Genomic DNA, 16,835 nt, shown 5'->3' on the forward strand with positions numbered 1-16,835 from the left:
TGCCTTTTCAAAGTTCATATACACCTCATCAACTGCACAACCTTCATCAACTATCTGTTATTTCCTCAAAGAATTCAATGAAGTTAGTCAGGCACAATTTTCCTTTAACACATTCGTGTTGGCTGTCATTATTTTTTTATTTGTTCATGGGATGTGGGCGTCGCTGGCAAGGCTGGCATTTATTACCCATCCCTAATTGCCCTTGAGAAGGTGGTGGTGAGCCGCCTTCTTGAACCGCTGTAGTCCGTGTGGTGAAGGTTCTCCCACAGTGCTGTTAGGTAGCGAGTTCCAGGATTTTGACACAGCGACGATGAAGGAACGGCGATATATTTCCAAGTCGAGATGGTGTGTGACTTGGAAGGGAACGTGCAGGTGGTGTTGTTCCCATGTGCCTGCTGCCCTTGTCCTTCTCGGTGGTAGGGGTCGCGGGTTTGGGAGGTGCTGTCGAAGAAGCCTTGGCGAGTTGCTGCAGTGCATTCTGTGGATGGTACACACTGCAGCCAAGGTGCACCGGTGGTGAAGGGAGTGAATGTTTAGGGTGGTGGATGGGGTGCCAATAAAGCTGGGTGCTTTGTCCTGGATGGTGTCGAGCTTCTTGAGTGTTGTTGGAGCTGCACTTATCCAGGCAAGTGGAGAGTATTCCATCACACCCCTGACCTGTGCCTTGCAGATGGTGGAAAGGTTTTGGGGAGTCAGGAAATGAGTCACTCGCCTCAGAATACCCAGCCTCTGACCTGCTCTTGTAACCACAGTATTTATGTGGCTGGTCCAGTTAAATTTCTGGTCAATGGTGACCCCCAGGATGTTGATGGTGGGGGATTCGGCGATGGTAATGCCGTTGAATGTCAAGAGGAGGTGGTTAGACTCTTTCTTGTTGGAGATGGTCATTGCCTGGCACTTGTCTGGCGCGAATGTTACTTGCCACTTATCAGCCCAATCCTAGATGTTGTCCAGGTCTTGCTGCATGCGGGCACGGACTGCTTCATTATCTGAAGGGTTGCGAATGGAACTGTAACCCATGTTCTTCCAAGTGACAGTTAACTTTGTCTCGGGTTATTGTCTCTAAACGTCTCACCACCACAGACTTGAGGCTGACTGGCCTGTAGCTAGCGGGTTTACCTCTCTCCCCTTTTTTGAAAAGGGGTGTAACATTTACAACCCTCCAGTCTTTCTGGTACCATTCCCATATCCAAGAAGGATTGACAGATTGTGGCCAGAGCCTCTGCTATTTCCACCCTTACTTCCTTCAGCAACCTAGGATGCATTCCATCCGGACCGGGTGACTTTTCTACCTTGGGCGCTGCCAAACTTTTAAGTACCTCGTCTTTATCTATTTTTATCCGATCTAATTCTTCTAGCCCTCCTCCTTCACTGTAACATTGGCACCATCCTCTTCTTTGGTGAATCCAGATGCAAAGTATTTATTTAGAACATCAGTCATTCCCTCTGACTCCACAAGAAAATTTAATTTTCGGTCCTTAATCAGCCCCACCTTTCCTTTGACTATACATTTGCTCTTTATGTGTTTATGTTTCCCGCTAATCTTTCCTCAAATATTATCTTTGCCCCTCTTATTTCCTTTTTCAGTTCTCCTCTGCTCTCTTTGTATTCAACTTCATTCTCTACTGTATTGTGAACCTGACATTTATCATATGCCTCCCTTTTCTGTTTCCTTTTAACCTCTATTTCTTTAGTCACCCAGGGAGCTCTGGTTTTGGATGCCCTTCCTTCCCCCCTCATTGAAATGCATCCATTCTGTACCCGAACTATCTCACCTTTGAAGATTTCCCATTGCTCATTTACTGTTTTACCTGCCAATCTTTGTTTCCAATCCACCTGGGACAGATCCATTTTCAACTCACTGAAATTCACCCTCTTCCACTTGAGTATTTTCACCATTCGTTTTTCCTTGTCCTTTTCCATAGCTACTCTAAACCTAATAATATTGTGATGACAGTTTCCCAAATGCTCTCCCACTGAAACTTGCTCCACTTGCCCCACTTTATTCCCCAGAACTAGATCCAGCACTGCTTCCTTCCTCATTGCACTGGAAACATACAAGAAAGTTATCTTTTCCACATTTCAGGAATTCCTTCCCCTCTTTGCCCTTTATACTGTTTTTTCCCCAGCCTATGATAGGATAATTGAATTCCCCCATTATCACTACTCTATTGCTTTAACATCTATCTGAAATTTGCTCCATCTCCTTCCCACTATTTGGTGGTCTACAGTAAACACCCAGCAGTGTGACAACTCCTCTATTGTTCCTTATCTCTAGCCAAATAGATTCTGTCTTTGAAACCTCAAACACACCATCCCTTTCCAGGGCCGTAACAGTATCTTTGATCAATTCTTATTTGCAAAATTTGAATTTTAATGAATCAGTCGTGAAATAATCAGCAGCTGGTAAGGAAAAAAATAAAACCTTCACAGTAACTATGTTACAACTTCCCTTTGTTCTCCTGATGCTCAGGAAACTTCTGTTCCAAACCATGACCATGTAGTCAAATCAGGAAGTCACTGCAGACCACAACAGTTATGGTTCCTGGTTCTGCACATAATTAACATTCAAAACGCAACGTTGAACAGGATAAGGTTCACATCAGTCACCAAAGGCTAGTGCTACTGATCCTGGGAGTGCCGAAATGAACAAAGGCCATGGAAGGTTACAGGAGGACAACAGTATGCTTTGGCTCACTGAGAGTTAGCACTGCTCGAAATATAATGCCAGGTTGAGTTACCATAGACACACACTATATATAAATAAATACATATGGGGATAGAAAAATCCATGATGTGCCTAAAAATCTCCTCCCCACCAAAAACTCCCCTCCTTTACCCTCAGTTCAATCAGATCTGAACATTGTTTTACTGACATCGGTGATGTTTCTGGTCGCTGGCCCGAGCGGTCATTCTTCCTGTAGGAGCCAGTCAGTGAGTGTTGTCTGGATATTTAAGCCTGAGGGAATCCCGTCCAATGCAGCTCCCATTAGGGCCTCTCACCCACTGTTTCCTGCCAGAGTAACTGGATGGCAAACCCACAGCTCCAATCCTCGCTCACCCTCCTCCCTAAAACGAGAGCCCTCGGATCCTTAGTATTTCGCTGTCAGGACCGTGTCCCGGATCAGCAAACTCTGAGGAGAACAGGCTTCCTACCTGGAACCTCCGTGGCCCTTTGTGACTTCGGTGCCACTCCGAAACTCTCAAGAATCTCAGAGATAAACTGGCACGAGTTCAAAAGGTGAGAATAAAATGGGACATTCCTGTCCGCAGAGCACCGCAGTGAAACTAAAATAACAGCCTGGTCACATTAAAGCTACGTTACTATTGACTGAACAGGTGGGTCAGGTACCTGCATTGCTGGGAGAAGGTGCTGGAAGTTGTTGCTTCAGAGAAGATTGAGAGAACCTCAGATCTGCATCAATTCCATGAGCTTCCATTCCACCGATCAGCCTGCAGCATCTGTGAAGCTGTATTGTTGAGGGGCGGTGTGATAGTGAACAGTGTCAGACAGGATGGGACGTTAGTCAGAGGCGGGGTTCACTATTTCTCCTTTTCTCTCCTTTGCTGAAGATGTGACGGGTTTTTGGAGGTTTTACAAGTGTCTCGAACATCTGTTGCAGCAGAGACCAGTTTTGTTTCATTGAATTATAACAGAACACGGTTATAATTATTAGATTTTACTTCATTATAAACATCATGGGGGGAGGATTTTACTTGAGCGGTGGCTCAAAACTAGCGGTCTGGTTTTTATCGCCCGTTCCAGGCCCCGCCCAATATACAGTTCTATTGGCCTCGAAATTAAACCCCCCGCCCACCCTCCCACGACCGGCGGAAGAGGGTCTGGGGATTGGGGGTGGGGTTTAAAAATCAAGTAATGGGGAACGTGTCCCCACCCCGCTGCGTAAACAACAGTTGTCGGTTTCACGGTGGTGGGTTTCATGGCGTCCGTGCAGCCCAACGTGGACTCCTCATTAACATATAAATAGAGGCATAGAGCACAAAAGCAAGAAAGTTAAGTTGAACCTTTATGAAACACTGGTTCGGCCACAACTGGAGTATTGGGCTCGATATTAGGAGGGCGGCGGGTTCTCAGCGGGGGGTCGACTGAGCGCGTGGGTAACGCACCCGGTGAAATCAGTGTGCTCTGCACGGAATCGCAGGCTAATTGGAGCCACTTACCTGTGCTTCCGGATTTCCCGCTGGTAAGCTGCATGGCGGGCGGACTGCGCATGCGCAGCAAGGTCTGTCAGCTGGAGGAGCTCTATTTAAAGGGGCAGTCCTCCACTGACTGATGCTGCAGAAAATAGAAAAAATTACAGCATGGAGCAGCCCAGGGGGAAGGCAGCTCCCAGTTTAATGATGCTTCACTCCAGGTATCAATGGATGGGGTGGGGAGGAGGGAGAGGACAGAGATCTTCCCCACGGCGGGCGGGAGGAAGCAGCCTGCTTCTGCCACCAGGAAGGCCTGGCTCGAGGTGGCAGAGGAGGTCACCAGCACCACCAACATATCGCACACCTGCATACAGTGCAGGAGGCGCTCCAATGACCTCAGTAGGCCGGCCGAAGTGAGTACACTAACTCATTCCCCTCCCCTCTGTCTGCCACATCACCGCCCCCACCCCACATCTCCTTCTGCACAGCCAACACTACTCTGTCACATCACCCCTCACACCCACTCAAACCTCATCCTCATCTTACCTGCACTTACTCACCTCCCAGTACTCATCCCGCCACTACCACTCAACCCAATCCTCATACAATATCATGGCTCTATCTCATACTCACCCTCTCGTGCATCTCTTTCACGGTCAGCTTCGCTCAACCTGGCACTACCTGAGCTGCAGCCACAGGGCATGCATCACATATGTGCAGTAGGAAGCGTAAGGCAAACGTGTCGTGAGCATGAAGGGGATGCACAAGGGTGTTTGAGGGTTTGTCAAGGTGTTTACCGATATTTAATTTCTGATCAACTCATATAACATATTATATTACATTGTCACCATTACTGCCACGTCTTTGCGAATCTTGTCTGGTTTGTGCAATAATGCCCTTTCCTGAGGATCACTAAGACCCACAACTGATGCCACCCATTGTGTCACTGCAGAGTGGGTGTAGGTGTATTTGCAGGGCTCTTTTGTGCAGATGACTGAGAGATGTCGGCGATGTCCCCGGTGGCACCCTGGAAAGATGCGGAGGAGAAGTTGTTGAGGGCAGTGGTGACTTTGACAGCGACAGGTAAGAAGATGGTGCTCGGGCCAGCCAGGAGCAGCTCGGCATGAAGGAGGCTGCAGATGTCGAGTGACTCTGAGCCTCCGTGTGCACTGCTGCTCAGAGAGGTCCAGGAAGCTGAGCCTCGGTCTGTGGACCCCGTGGCGAGGGTAGTGCCCTCTGCGACGCATCTATCTCTGCGGTTGCCCTCCCTCCTGCTGTGCAAGTGGATGTGTCACAGCACTGTGTTGTGGAGCTCCACGTGTCAGAGGTGGATGGCGTGGCTGGTGATGCTGTTCGCCCTCCGAGGAGGTCATGACTGCAGCTACAGCGGCCCCACAGCTGGAAGATGTACATTTGAGGGGGTCCGCAAGGTCGGTAAATGTGTCTGGACACCGGGGTAAGTGTGCAAGTTGGTGAATTTTATTGTTAGGAGGAGGGTGGTGGAGGCCAAACTTTGTCCAAAGTGACAGAGTGGCTTCCTACAATGAGTGAGGGTCTCCCCCCTCACCTGTCAAATGGACCTTTGCAGCTGCCACAGGCTGATGGCTGCAACACGTACATTTGAACTGGGAGTGTTTCCCCCAGTACGGGAAACAGTCTCAGTTAATTTCAAAATCCCATCCCTCCTAAAATATCAGGTCAATCAGGTCTGTAAATGACCTGAAGTACCTGTTTAAGTACTTTAAATGGCACCCCGCCGGCTTTAATTGCCGGCGGGAGTCCCACATGCGGGGGCTGCGTGGGCATGTCAGCGCGTCACTGGGGAACCCGGAAGTGGGTTGGAGCCGGGCTCCAGACCCGCCCCGGGAATCCCCGATTTCCGCAGCCCCCCCCGCCACGAATGCACCCGATCACGGGTGCGAAAATCGAGCCCATTTTGTCCACTGAACTTTAGGAAGGCTGTAAAGGCCTTGGAGAGGGTGCAGAGAAGATTTACTTGAATGGTTCCAGGGATGAGGGGCTTTAGTTACATCAATAGACTGGAGAAGCTGGGTTTGCTCTCCTTGGAACAAAGAAGGTGGAGAGGAGATTTGATAGAAGTGTTCAAAATCATGAAGGGTTTAGACAAAGTAAATAAAGAGAAACAATTCCCAATGGCGGAAGGGTCCAGAAGAGAGGACACAGATTTAAGGTGATCGGCAAAAGAACCAAAGGCGACATGAGGAAAAACTTTCTTAAGCAGCTATGACCTGGAATGCGCTGCCTGGAAGGGTGTTGGAAGCCCTTTCAATCGTGGCTTTCAAAAAAGGAATTCGATAAATACTTGAACGGAAAAATTTGCAGGTTTGCGGGGAAAGAGCAGGAGAATGGGACGAACTGGATTGCTCTTACAAAGAGTCAGCACGGGCTCGATGGGCCAAATAGCCTCCTTCTGTGCTGTAACCAATGTATGATTCTGTGATTCAATGAGAAAGAGCTGGGCATCGTCAGTTCTACATGGGGAATCTGACACTGTGTTTTCAGTTGATGTCACCGATGGGCAGCATGAAGATGAGAAACAGGAGGGGGCCAATGATAGATCCTTGGGGGACTCCAGAGGTAACGGTTCAAGAACGGGAAGAGAAGCCATTGCAGGCGATTCCCTGGCTATGACTGGATAGATAGGTATGGAACCAGACGATGGCAGTCCCACCCAGCTGGACAACGGAAGAGAAGCATTGGAGGAGGATGGTGTGGCCAACTGTGTCATAGGCTGTAGGCAGGTCGAGCAGGATGAGGAGGGATAGTTCACCACGGTCACAGTCACAGAGGATGTCATTTGTGACTTTGCTGAGGGCTGTTTCAGTGCTGTGGCAGGAGTGGAAACCTGATTGGAGGGATTCAAACATGGAACATAGTAACAGGAGTAGGCCATTCAGCCCCTCAAGCCTTTCAATTCGATCATAGCTGATCTGTATCTTAACTCCATCAACCAGCCTTAGTTCCCTAACCTTTAATACCTTTGCCGAACAAAAATCTATCAATCTCAACATCTTTTTGGTGGAGAGTGTTCCAGATTTCCACCGCCCTTGATGTGAAGAAGTCATTTCTGACATCAGCCCTGTACGGCCTACCTCTAATTTTAAGGTTATGCCCCCTTGTTCTGGACTCCCCGTCTGCCCCGCCCCCCACCAGAGGAAATACTTTCTCTCTATCTACCCTATCAACTCCTTTGATCATCGTGAACACCTCAATTAGATCACCCCTTAATCTTCTGTACTCAAGGGAATACAGGCCTAATCTATATAACCTGTCCTCAATATTAACCCTTTTAGCCCCGGTATCATTCTGAATCTGTGCTGCACCCTCTCCAAGGTCAATACATCCTTCTCGAGGTGCGCTGCCCAGAGCTGAATGCAGTCCTCCAGATGGGGTCTAACCATGGCACTCGACAGCTATAACATAACTTCCAACCCTTTGCATTCCAGCCCTCTTGAGATAAAGGCAAACATTTACATTATTTTTAATACCTGTCCACTAAATTTTATTGATTTTCGCACTTGGATCCCAATATCTCTCTGCCCATCCACAGTTCCGAGCTTCTCACCATTTAGATAATACTCTGATCTATTTTTCATAGGGTCAAAGTTGATGAGCCTGTACTTTCCCACGTTGAATTCCATCTGCCACCGTTTTTCCCACTCACTTAATCTATCAATGTCCTTTTGCAACTTTCTGTTCCCATCTGCACTATTTAGTGCGACCTAACTTAGTGCCGTCAGCAAACTTAGATATACGGCTCTCTATTCCTTCATCCAAGTCATTTATAAATACAATGAAAAGCTGAGGCCCCAGTACAGATCCCTGGGTGACATCACTAGTCACATCCTGACAATTTGAGCACATACCCATTATCCCTACTCTGTCTGCCACCTCCTGACCAATTCCCGATCCAAGCCAATGAGTTGCCACCAATTCCATGCGCTCTCACTTCAGTTAACTTTCTCTTATGTGGAACCTTGTCGAATGCCTTCTGGAAGTCTATTTAAATATCAATAGATACTCCTTTATCGACCACTTTTGTTACCTCTTCAAAAAACTCAACTCGGTTCATTAAACATGACTTACCCTTTACAAATCCATGCTGGCTTTCTCCGATCAGCTCATATTTGTTCAAATGCTCAGTCACTCTGTCCCTAACAACAGATTCTAGTAACTTCCCCACTACTGACGTTAGACTAATAGGTCTGTAACTTCCTAGTTTATTTCCCCTACCCTTAAACAATGGAGTTATATTGGCAGTTTTCCAATCCAAGGGAACAATTCCTGAATCAAGAGAGTTTTGGAAGATCTTGAAGCATCAACAATTTCCTCACCTACACTGGGATGGAAACCATCGGGTCCTGGGGTTGTGGGAGAGATGGGCACAGATAACAGAAAAGATGGAGAGAGAGTCTGTGTGTATAATGGTATTGGTGGAGAGAGAGTCTGTGTGTATAATGGAATTGGTGGAGAGAGAGTCTGTGTGTGTAATGGAATTGGTGGAGAGAGAGAGTCTGTGTGTATAATGGAATTGGTGGAGAGAGAGTCTGTGTGTGTAATGGAATTGGTGGAGAGAGAGTCTGTGTGTATAATGGAATTGGTGGAGAGTCTGTGTGTCTAATGGAATTGGTGGAGAGAGTCTGTGTGTATAATGGAATTGGTGGAGAGTCTGTGTGTCTAATGGAATTGGTGGAGAGAGAGAGTCTGTGTGTATAATGGAATTGGTGGAGAGAGAGAGTCTGTGTGTATAATGGAATTGGTGGAGAGAGAGTCTGTGTGTATAATGGAATTGGTGGAGAGTCTGTGTGTCTAATGGAATTGGTGGAGAGAGAGAGTCTGTGTGTATAATGGAATTGGTGGAGAGAGAGAGTCTGTGTGTATAATGGAATTGGTGGAGAGAGAGTCTGTGTGTATAATGGAATTGGTGGAGAGAGAGAGTCTGTGTGTATAATGGAATTGGTGGAGAGAGAGTCTGTGTGTATAATGGAATTGGTGGAGAGAGAGTCTGTGTGTATAATGGAATTGGTGGAGAGAGAGTCTGTGTGTATAATGGAATTGGTGGAGAGAGAGTCTGTGTGTATAATGGAATTGGTGGAGAGAGAGTCTGTGTGTATAATGGAATTGGTGGAGAGAGAGAGTCTGTGTGTACAATGGAATTGGTGGAGAGAGAGTCTGTGTGTATAATGGAATTGGTGGAGAGAGAGTCTGTGTGTATAATGGAATTGGTGGAGAGAGAGTCTGTGTGTATAATGGAATTGGTGGAGAGTCTGTGTGTCCAATGGAATTGGTGGAGAGAGAGAGTCTGTGTGTATAATGGAATTGGTGGAGAGTCTGTGTGTATAATGGAATTGGTGGAGAGAGAGTCTGTGTGTATAATGGAATTGGTGGAGAGAGAGTCTGTGTGTATAATGGAATTGGTGGAGAGAGAGTCTGTGTGTATAATGGAATTGGTGGAGAGAGAGTCTGTGTGTATAATGGAATTGGTGGAGAGTCTGTGTGTATAATGGAATTGGTGGAGAGAGAGAGTCTGTGTGTACAATGGAATTGGTGGAGAGAGTCTGTGTGTGAGAGAGAAAAGAGGAGGCAGAATCTGAGAGAAGGGGAGAGAGTGTATGAGTGAAAGAAGGGACAGAGAGCTTGTGTGTCAGAGCGAAGGGGAGAACAAGTCAGGGTGTATGAAAGAGGTGATTTTAAACCCCAAGAACGGGTGGGTTGTGGGCGGGTGGGAGTTGAAAGTAGTTTTTTGGGTCATGACCGCAACTCGGCTTTATTTCTGGGTTTAGCGTCAGCGTGTAAAAGTACAGGCTTCCCATTGGGGATGCAAAGTCCGAAAATTTTGCGGTGGCGACCCAAAAACACAACTATTTTCAACTCCCACCAGTCCCCAACCGGCCGATTCTTGGGGTTTAAAATCAACCCCCTAGGTGTCTGTGCAAGAGATGGTAGAGAGAATCTGTGTATAAAGGAGGAGACCGAGGACCTGAGTACAACAATGTGAGATAGTGAGTCTCAGAGAGTCTGTGTATGAGGGAGTGAGTCTTTGAGACAGACTCTCAGAGAGTCTGGATGTGGATGAGGGAGAGTCTGAGAGGTAGGGTGGGAGGGAGATATGGGGCCCGCTATTAGGAGGGAGGAGGGTTGGCAGTGGGGGGTCGACTGGGCGCGTGGGTAACCCGCCCAGTGAAATATGTGGGTTTGGCACGCGATCGTAAGTAAATTGAAGCCAATTACCTTGGCTTCTGGGTTTCATGCTGGAAAGCTGCACAGTGGGCGGACTGCGGACCCGCATCATATGCTGTCAGCTGGAGGAGCCCTATTGAAAAGGGGCAATCCTCCACTGACTGATGCCGCAGAAAATAGGCCCAGGGGGAAGGCTGCTCCCAGGTTTAACGATGCCTCACTCCAGATCTTACTGGATGGGGTGAGGAGGAGGAGGAGGAGGGAGATCTTCCACCCAGCGGACGGGAGGAAGTGGCCTGCCTCTGCCACCACGAAGGCCTAGCTCAAGGTAGCAGAGGAGGTGACCAGCACCACCAACATATCGCCCACCCGCATACAGTGCAGGAGGCGCTTCAATGACCTAACCAGGTCAGCCGAAGTGAGTACTCTTACTCATTCCCCTACACTCCGTCTGCCAATCACCGCCCCCACCCCACATCTCATTCTGCACTGCCAACACTTCTCAATCACAATACTCCTCACACCCACTGAACCCTCATCCTCATCTTACATGCACTTCCTCACTTCCCCAGTATTTATCTCACCACTACCACTCAACCCAATCCGTAAACAATCTCATGGCTCTGTCTCATACTCACCCTCTCATGCATCTCTTTCACGGTCAGTCTTGCCCCACCTGCCACTACCTGTGCTGCAGCTACAGGGCATGTATCATGTATGTGTAGTTGGAAGCATAAGGCAAACGTGTCGTGAGCATGAAAGGGATGCACAAGGATGTTTGAGGGTTTGTCATGGTTTTTACTTATATTTGATTTCTGATCAACTCACATTACATATTATATTGTCATCACTACTGCTACATCTTGGCCATTCCTGACTGGCTTGTCCAATCAGGCCCTTTCGTCAGGTTCTCCATAAACACCCTTGATGCCACCCATTCGGTCACCCTACAGTGGGTGTCTGTGTAGTTGCATGACTACTTTGTGCAGGTGCCTGTTGCGCAGCACTGTGTTGTGTAGCTCCATGTGGCAGAGGTGGATGGCGTGCCTGGCGAGGCTGGTGATGTTGCTCGTCCTCCAATGGAGTGATCAATGCAGCTATGGAACCCCCCACCCCCATCCTGATGCTGTGAGTGTGAGGGGGTCCGCAAAGTAGGTAAATGTGTTTGGACAGCAGAGTTTAGGGTATGATGTAATAATTTTGAGTGTGGATACAACGGTGTGGCAGACAAAACTTTGTCTGAGGTGGCAGAGTGCCCTGCTGCAATGAATGAGGTATTCCCCCCAACTCTCAAGGAATCCTCTGCATCTCCCAATGGCTGCTGACTGAAACACGTCTGCAACAACAGGGAGTATTTCCCACAGCATGGGAAACACGCTGAGGATAGTCCAAAATCACATCCCTGCTAAAATCTCTTCCCAATGAGGTGTGTCAACGACCTCAAGTACCTCCCTAACTATCTAAACTGTCATCCCGCCGGCTTTAATTGGCGGTGGGAGGCCCGCACGCGGGGGCTGCGCACGCACCGATTCGCGTCATTGGGGAAACTAGAAGTGGGCAGGTTGGAGCCGGGCTCCGGACCTGCTCCGGACCTGCTCCGGGATTCCCCAATTTTAGGAACCCCCCCGCCACGAACGCACCCGCTCGGCCATCCTAAAATTGACCCCATGGTGTGTGTATATAAGAGTGAGAAAGGAAAAGAGAGGATACGGGAGACAAGGGAGAGAAACAGTCTGTGTGTATGAAAGAGAGGAAAGGGGAAGAGAGTCTGTTTGTGTATGAGAACTGAGGGATAGAAATATGAGAAGTTGGAGAGAAGAAATGAGAGAGAGGGAGAGAGAGGGGATGGGTAAAGGACAGAAAATTGAGAGTTGTGGTTAACAGATGTTTCTTGCACTGGAAGGGTTCAAACCGTGGTGATCCCCGGGGTCAGTGTTGGCACCATTGCTTTTCTCAATATCTGTGGATAGAAATGATCTGGACCTGGGTGTAGGGGGCACAATGTCAAAATTTGCAGCTGCCACAAAGATAAGGAGGGAGATTAACCATGAAGAGGATTGTCAACAACTTCAGGAGGAGGCAGACAGGTGAGCAGATTGGGCAGGTAGATGTGAGATAGAATTTAATGGGAAGAGATGTGAGGTGAGGAGAATAAGGAGAGGAAATAGACACTATACTGTAAAACTGTAAAAGGAGTAGAGGAGCAGAGAGATTTAGTGATTCAGATACACAAATCTTTAAAAGTGGGAGGACAAGTTGATAAAGCTGTTTTACAAAAAACCCCATGGGATCAGAGGATTTATAAATAGGGGCATAGAGTATAAAAGGAAAGAGTTGATGCTACACCTGGACAAATCATTGGTTAGGTCACAGTCAGAATACTGTGTCCAGTTTTTGGTGCATTACTTTAGTAAGAATGTCGCGGCCATGGAGAGGGGCAGAAGAGATTCACTAAGATGATCCCAAGGATGAGAGTCTTCACATAACTTTTGATGAGAGCAGAGAAGTTTAAATAAGATCTGAGAGTGGGGATCAAAATTATGAGGGGGTTTTGATAAAGTAAATGAGGGAAATCTATTTCCACTGGAGGGCATCAAATTAAGACCAAAAGAATGAAGTGAGAGGTTGGTTTTCTTTTTGATGTAGAGGGTTCTTCGGACAATGGAATGTCCAACCAGAAACACCGAGGGAAGCAGAATTTAAAAAGGAAGTGAATAAATATCTGAAAAAGAAAACCTTGAAAGGCCTTCGATAAGGTATCGCATAGTGGACTCATGACCAAGGTCAGAGCTTGTGGAGTCAGGGGACAGGTAGCAGAATGGATAGCAAGCTGGCTACAAAACAGAAAACAGAGAGTAGGGATTAAGGGTAGTTACTCACACTGGTAAAAGGTGTGAAGTGGTGTTCCACAGGGATCGGTGCTGGGAACACTGTTGTTCACTATTTGCATAAATGATTTGGACTCAGGAATCGGGAGTACAATTTCAAAATTTGCTGACGACACCCAATTGGGAGGTACAGTTAATACTGAAGAGGACTATGACAAAATACAGGAAGACATTAATAAATTTGCAAAATGGACGTGTAATTGGCAAATGAATTTCAATGTAGATAAGTGTGAGGTGGTACATTTTGGTCGGAAGAATAAGGAGGCCGCATACTGCTTGGATAATAAGAGTCTAAATGGGGTAGAGGAGCAAAGGAATTTAGGGGTACAGGGACACAAATAATTAAAAGTAGCAAAGCAGGTTAATAAGGCATTAAAAAAGCAAACAAGGCACTTGGGTTCATATAAAAATGATACAGAGGCACCGGAGAAAGTGCAAAAAAGATTTACTAGGATGATACCAGAACCGAGAGGTTAAACCTATCAGGAAAAAGTGAACAGACTGGGGCTTTTTTCTCTCGAAAGGAGAAGGCTGATGCGGGGGGTGCACTTGATAGAGGTTTTTAAGATTATGAAAGGGTTTGATAGGGTAGAGGTGGAGAAGAAGTTTCCACTTGTGGGGGAGACCAGAACTTGGGGCCATGAAAATAAAATAGTCACTAATAAATCCAGTAAGGAATTCAGAAGGAAATTATTTACCCAGAGAGTGGTTAGAATGTGGAACTTGCTAACACATGGAGTAATTGAGGCAAATAGCACAGATGCTTTTAAGGGGAAGCTCAGTAAGTACATGAGGGAGAAAGGAACAGAAGGATATACAGATTGGGACAGATGAAGAGAGGTGTGAGGAGGCTCGTGTGGAGCATAAACACCAGCACAGACCAGTTGAGCCGAATGGCCTATTTCTGTGCTGTAAATTCTATGTAATTCCAAAGAGTCCATAAATACGGAGAATAAAAGTGGGCCCAGCACTGACCCCTGGGGTAACCACTTCCAACCCTTCTCCAATCTCAGCAACTCCCATTAACCCGGACCCTCTGTTTCCGGTCCCCAGACAACTTTCTCCCCGCACTGTTCCATTTCCTTTTAAACGGCCCACCTGAACAGACTGGACATTACCCCGGGGATCCCCCAGTTACCTTCACACCGTTGCTCGCCATGTCCCTGATTTCACTTGACATCCTTCACAGTCTCATCGAATTGTCTTGGTGCCTCCCGGCCGTGTGAACATCCAAAGAGGCTTCCAGTCGGCCTCAAGTATTTTCCAGCAGATTGCTTCAAATCCAGTGCGGTTTTCCTCAAAACTCCTGGAAGTTCAGGCACGAATTCTCCTGTAGAAGAAAGTCACATCGTGTTACTGGACGGAAGAATTAACGACCCTTCTGAAGTACTCGGTGTCGGCCTTGGCTCATTTGTAGCACTCTCTCACCCCTAGAATCATAAAGCTTGTGGGTTAAAGCTCCCCTCCAGAGATCAGAGCACAAAATCTAGGCTCACACTCCAGTGCAGGACTGAGCGAGTGCTGCACTGTCAGAGATGTCGTTTTTCAGATGGAACATTAAACCGAGGCCCCGTTTGCCCTCTCAGGTGGCTGTAAAAGATCCCATGACACTATTTGGAAGAAATGCAGGGGAATTCTCCCCAGTGTCCTGGCCAATATTTATCCCTCAACCAACATCACTAAAACAGATTATCCGGTCATTATCACATTGTTGTTTGTGGGATCTTGTTGTGCAAGAAATGGTTGCCTACTTTCCAACAGTGACATTATTTCCAAAGCCCCCGATTGGCTGTGAAGATTTGGGACACGAGGATGTGAAAGACGCTGGAGAAATGCAAGATCCCCCTCCCCCTATCCGGGGCCGCCCTGCCCTCTAATCACATTTCCCATCTCTCAAATCTAGGCCACTGCAGGGCCCTTTAAGAGGCCTCGGGCCGATCTCCGGGGTCAGGGTCCTGAGTCAGGGTTCATAGGCTGGGCTCTTTAGCGCTGAGTGGAGGATGGAGACGGTCTGTAACCTCTGACCCTGAATCCAGGTGAGAATCCGCCAATCACGGGACCCATGATGCCACAGAAAGATTGTGGCGTCATCCACCGCGTGACGGCCATGTTTGCGTGACGGTCACACTGCGCATGTGCGCCGTTAATTTACATAGAATTACATAGAATGTACAGCACAGAAACAGGCCATTCGGCCCAACTGGTCTATGACGGCGGTTGTGCTCCACACGAGCCTATTCATCGAACCCTATCAGCTTAACCTGCTATTCCTTTCTCCCTCATGTGTTTCTTTAGCTGCCCTTTAAATGCATCTATGTTATTTGCCTCAACTTCTCCTTGTGGCAGCAAGTTCCACATTCTGACAATTCTTTGGGTAAAGAGGTTTCTCCTGAATTCCCAATTGCATTTATTAGTGACGATCTTATATTGATGACCCCTTGTTTTGGTCTCCCCCACAAGCAGAAACATTTTCTCTGCATCTCCCCGATCAAACCCTTTCATTATCTGAAAGACCTCGATCAGGTCACCCCTCAGCCTTCTCCTTTCTCGAGAAAAGAGCCCCGGCCTGTTCAATCTTTCCTGATAACTCGATCCTCTCAGTTCTGGTATCATCCTTGTGAATTAGTTGGGTGTTATTGATTGATTGCTGTGATTTGTTTAGTGATTGATTATTGATTAGTTGGGTGTTATTGATTGATTGCTGTGATTTGTTTAGTGATTGATTATTGATTAGTTGGGTGTTATTGATTGATTGCTGTGATTTGTTTAGTGATTGATTATTGATTAGTTGGGTGTTATTGATTGATTGCTGTGATTTGTTGAGTGATTGATTATTGATTAGTTGGGTGTTATTGATTGATTGCTGTGATTTGTTTAGTGATTGATTATTGATTAGTTGGGTGTTATTGATTGATTGCTGTGATTTGTTTAGTGATTGATTATTGATTAGTTGGGTGTTATTGATTGATTGCTGTGATTTGTTTAGTGATTGATTATTGATTAGTTGGGTGTTATTGATTGATTGCTGTGATTTGTTGAGTGATTGATTATTGATTAGTTGGGTGTTATTGATTGATTGCTGTGATTTGTTTAGTGATTGATTATTGATTAGTTGGGTGTTATTGATTGATTGCTGTGATTTGTTGAGTGATTGATTATTGATTAGTTGGGTGTTATTGATTGATTGCTGTGATTTGTTGAGTGATTGATTATTGATTAGTTGGGTGTTATTGATTGATTGCTGTGATTTGTTGAGTGATTGATTATTGATTAGTTGGGTGTTATTGATTGATTGCTGTGATTTGTTGAGTGAGTGATTATTGATTGCTGCTCTGCCCATACCTGATGTCTGTCAGGAGCCTGCGGTCGAAGGCTGCGTGTGCGGAGCCGCAGAAGGTCAGGGCCCAGGCGCGGATCCTCAAGGTTTTGGCGGAAGTTTTTTCTTCTTTGTTTCATGGCGCCTCGAACTCGAGAGACTGGAGGCGGCGGTGAGACTGGAGGCGGCGGGTGTCGCCATTCTCCGCCCAGGGCCGCAGCGGCTCACAGGCCTCGCCCGTCACCCCCGGCAACGGCCCCTCCGCACCCGGCGGG

The 16,835-nt window shown here is 47.1% G+C and overlaps 1 protein-coding gene across 4 annotated transcripts in view; it reads right to left on the bottom strand.

Moving 5' to 3' along the window:
* LOC137302107 (asialoglycoprotein receptor 1-like) overlaps positions 1-16,835 on the bottom strand; it is a 45,738-nt gene extending 28,903 nt beyond the window's left edge. For 3 of the 4 annotated variants that reach the window (XR_010958426.1, XM_067971783.1, XM_067971782.1), the window contains exons 1-3: positions 16,587-16,835; positions 14,383-14,574; positions 3,353-3,614 (exon numbers count right to left, since the gene is read on the bottom strand). Coding sequence is in view for 2 of the 4 variants with exons in the window: in XM_067971783.1 (XP_067827884.1) it covers positions 3,353-3,440 (88 nt within the window). In the remaining 2 variants the exon portion in view is untranslated. The remainder of the gene's footprint in view (positions 1-3,352; positions 3,615-14,382; positions 14,575-16,586) is intronic. The other variant, XR_010958427.1, reaches the window with a different exon arrangement.

Source organism: Heptranchias perlo, chromosome 35 (assembly GCF_035084215.1).
Source record: "Heptranchias perlo isolate sHepPer1 chromosome 35, sHepPer1.hap1, whole genome shotgun sequence".
Classification (NCBI taxonomy): Eukaryota; Metazoa; Chordata; class Chondrichthyes; order Hexanchiformes; family Hexanchidae; genus Heptranchias; species Heptranchias perlo.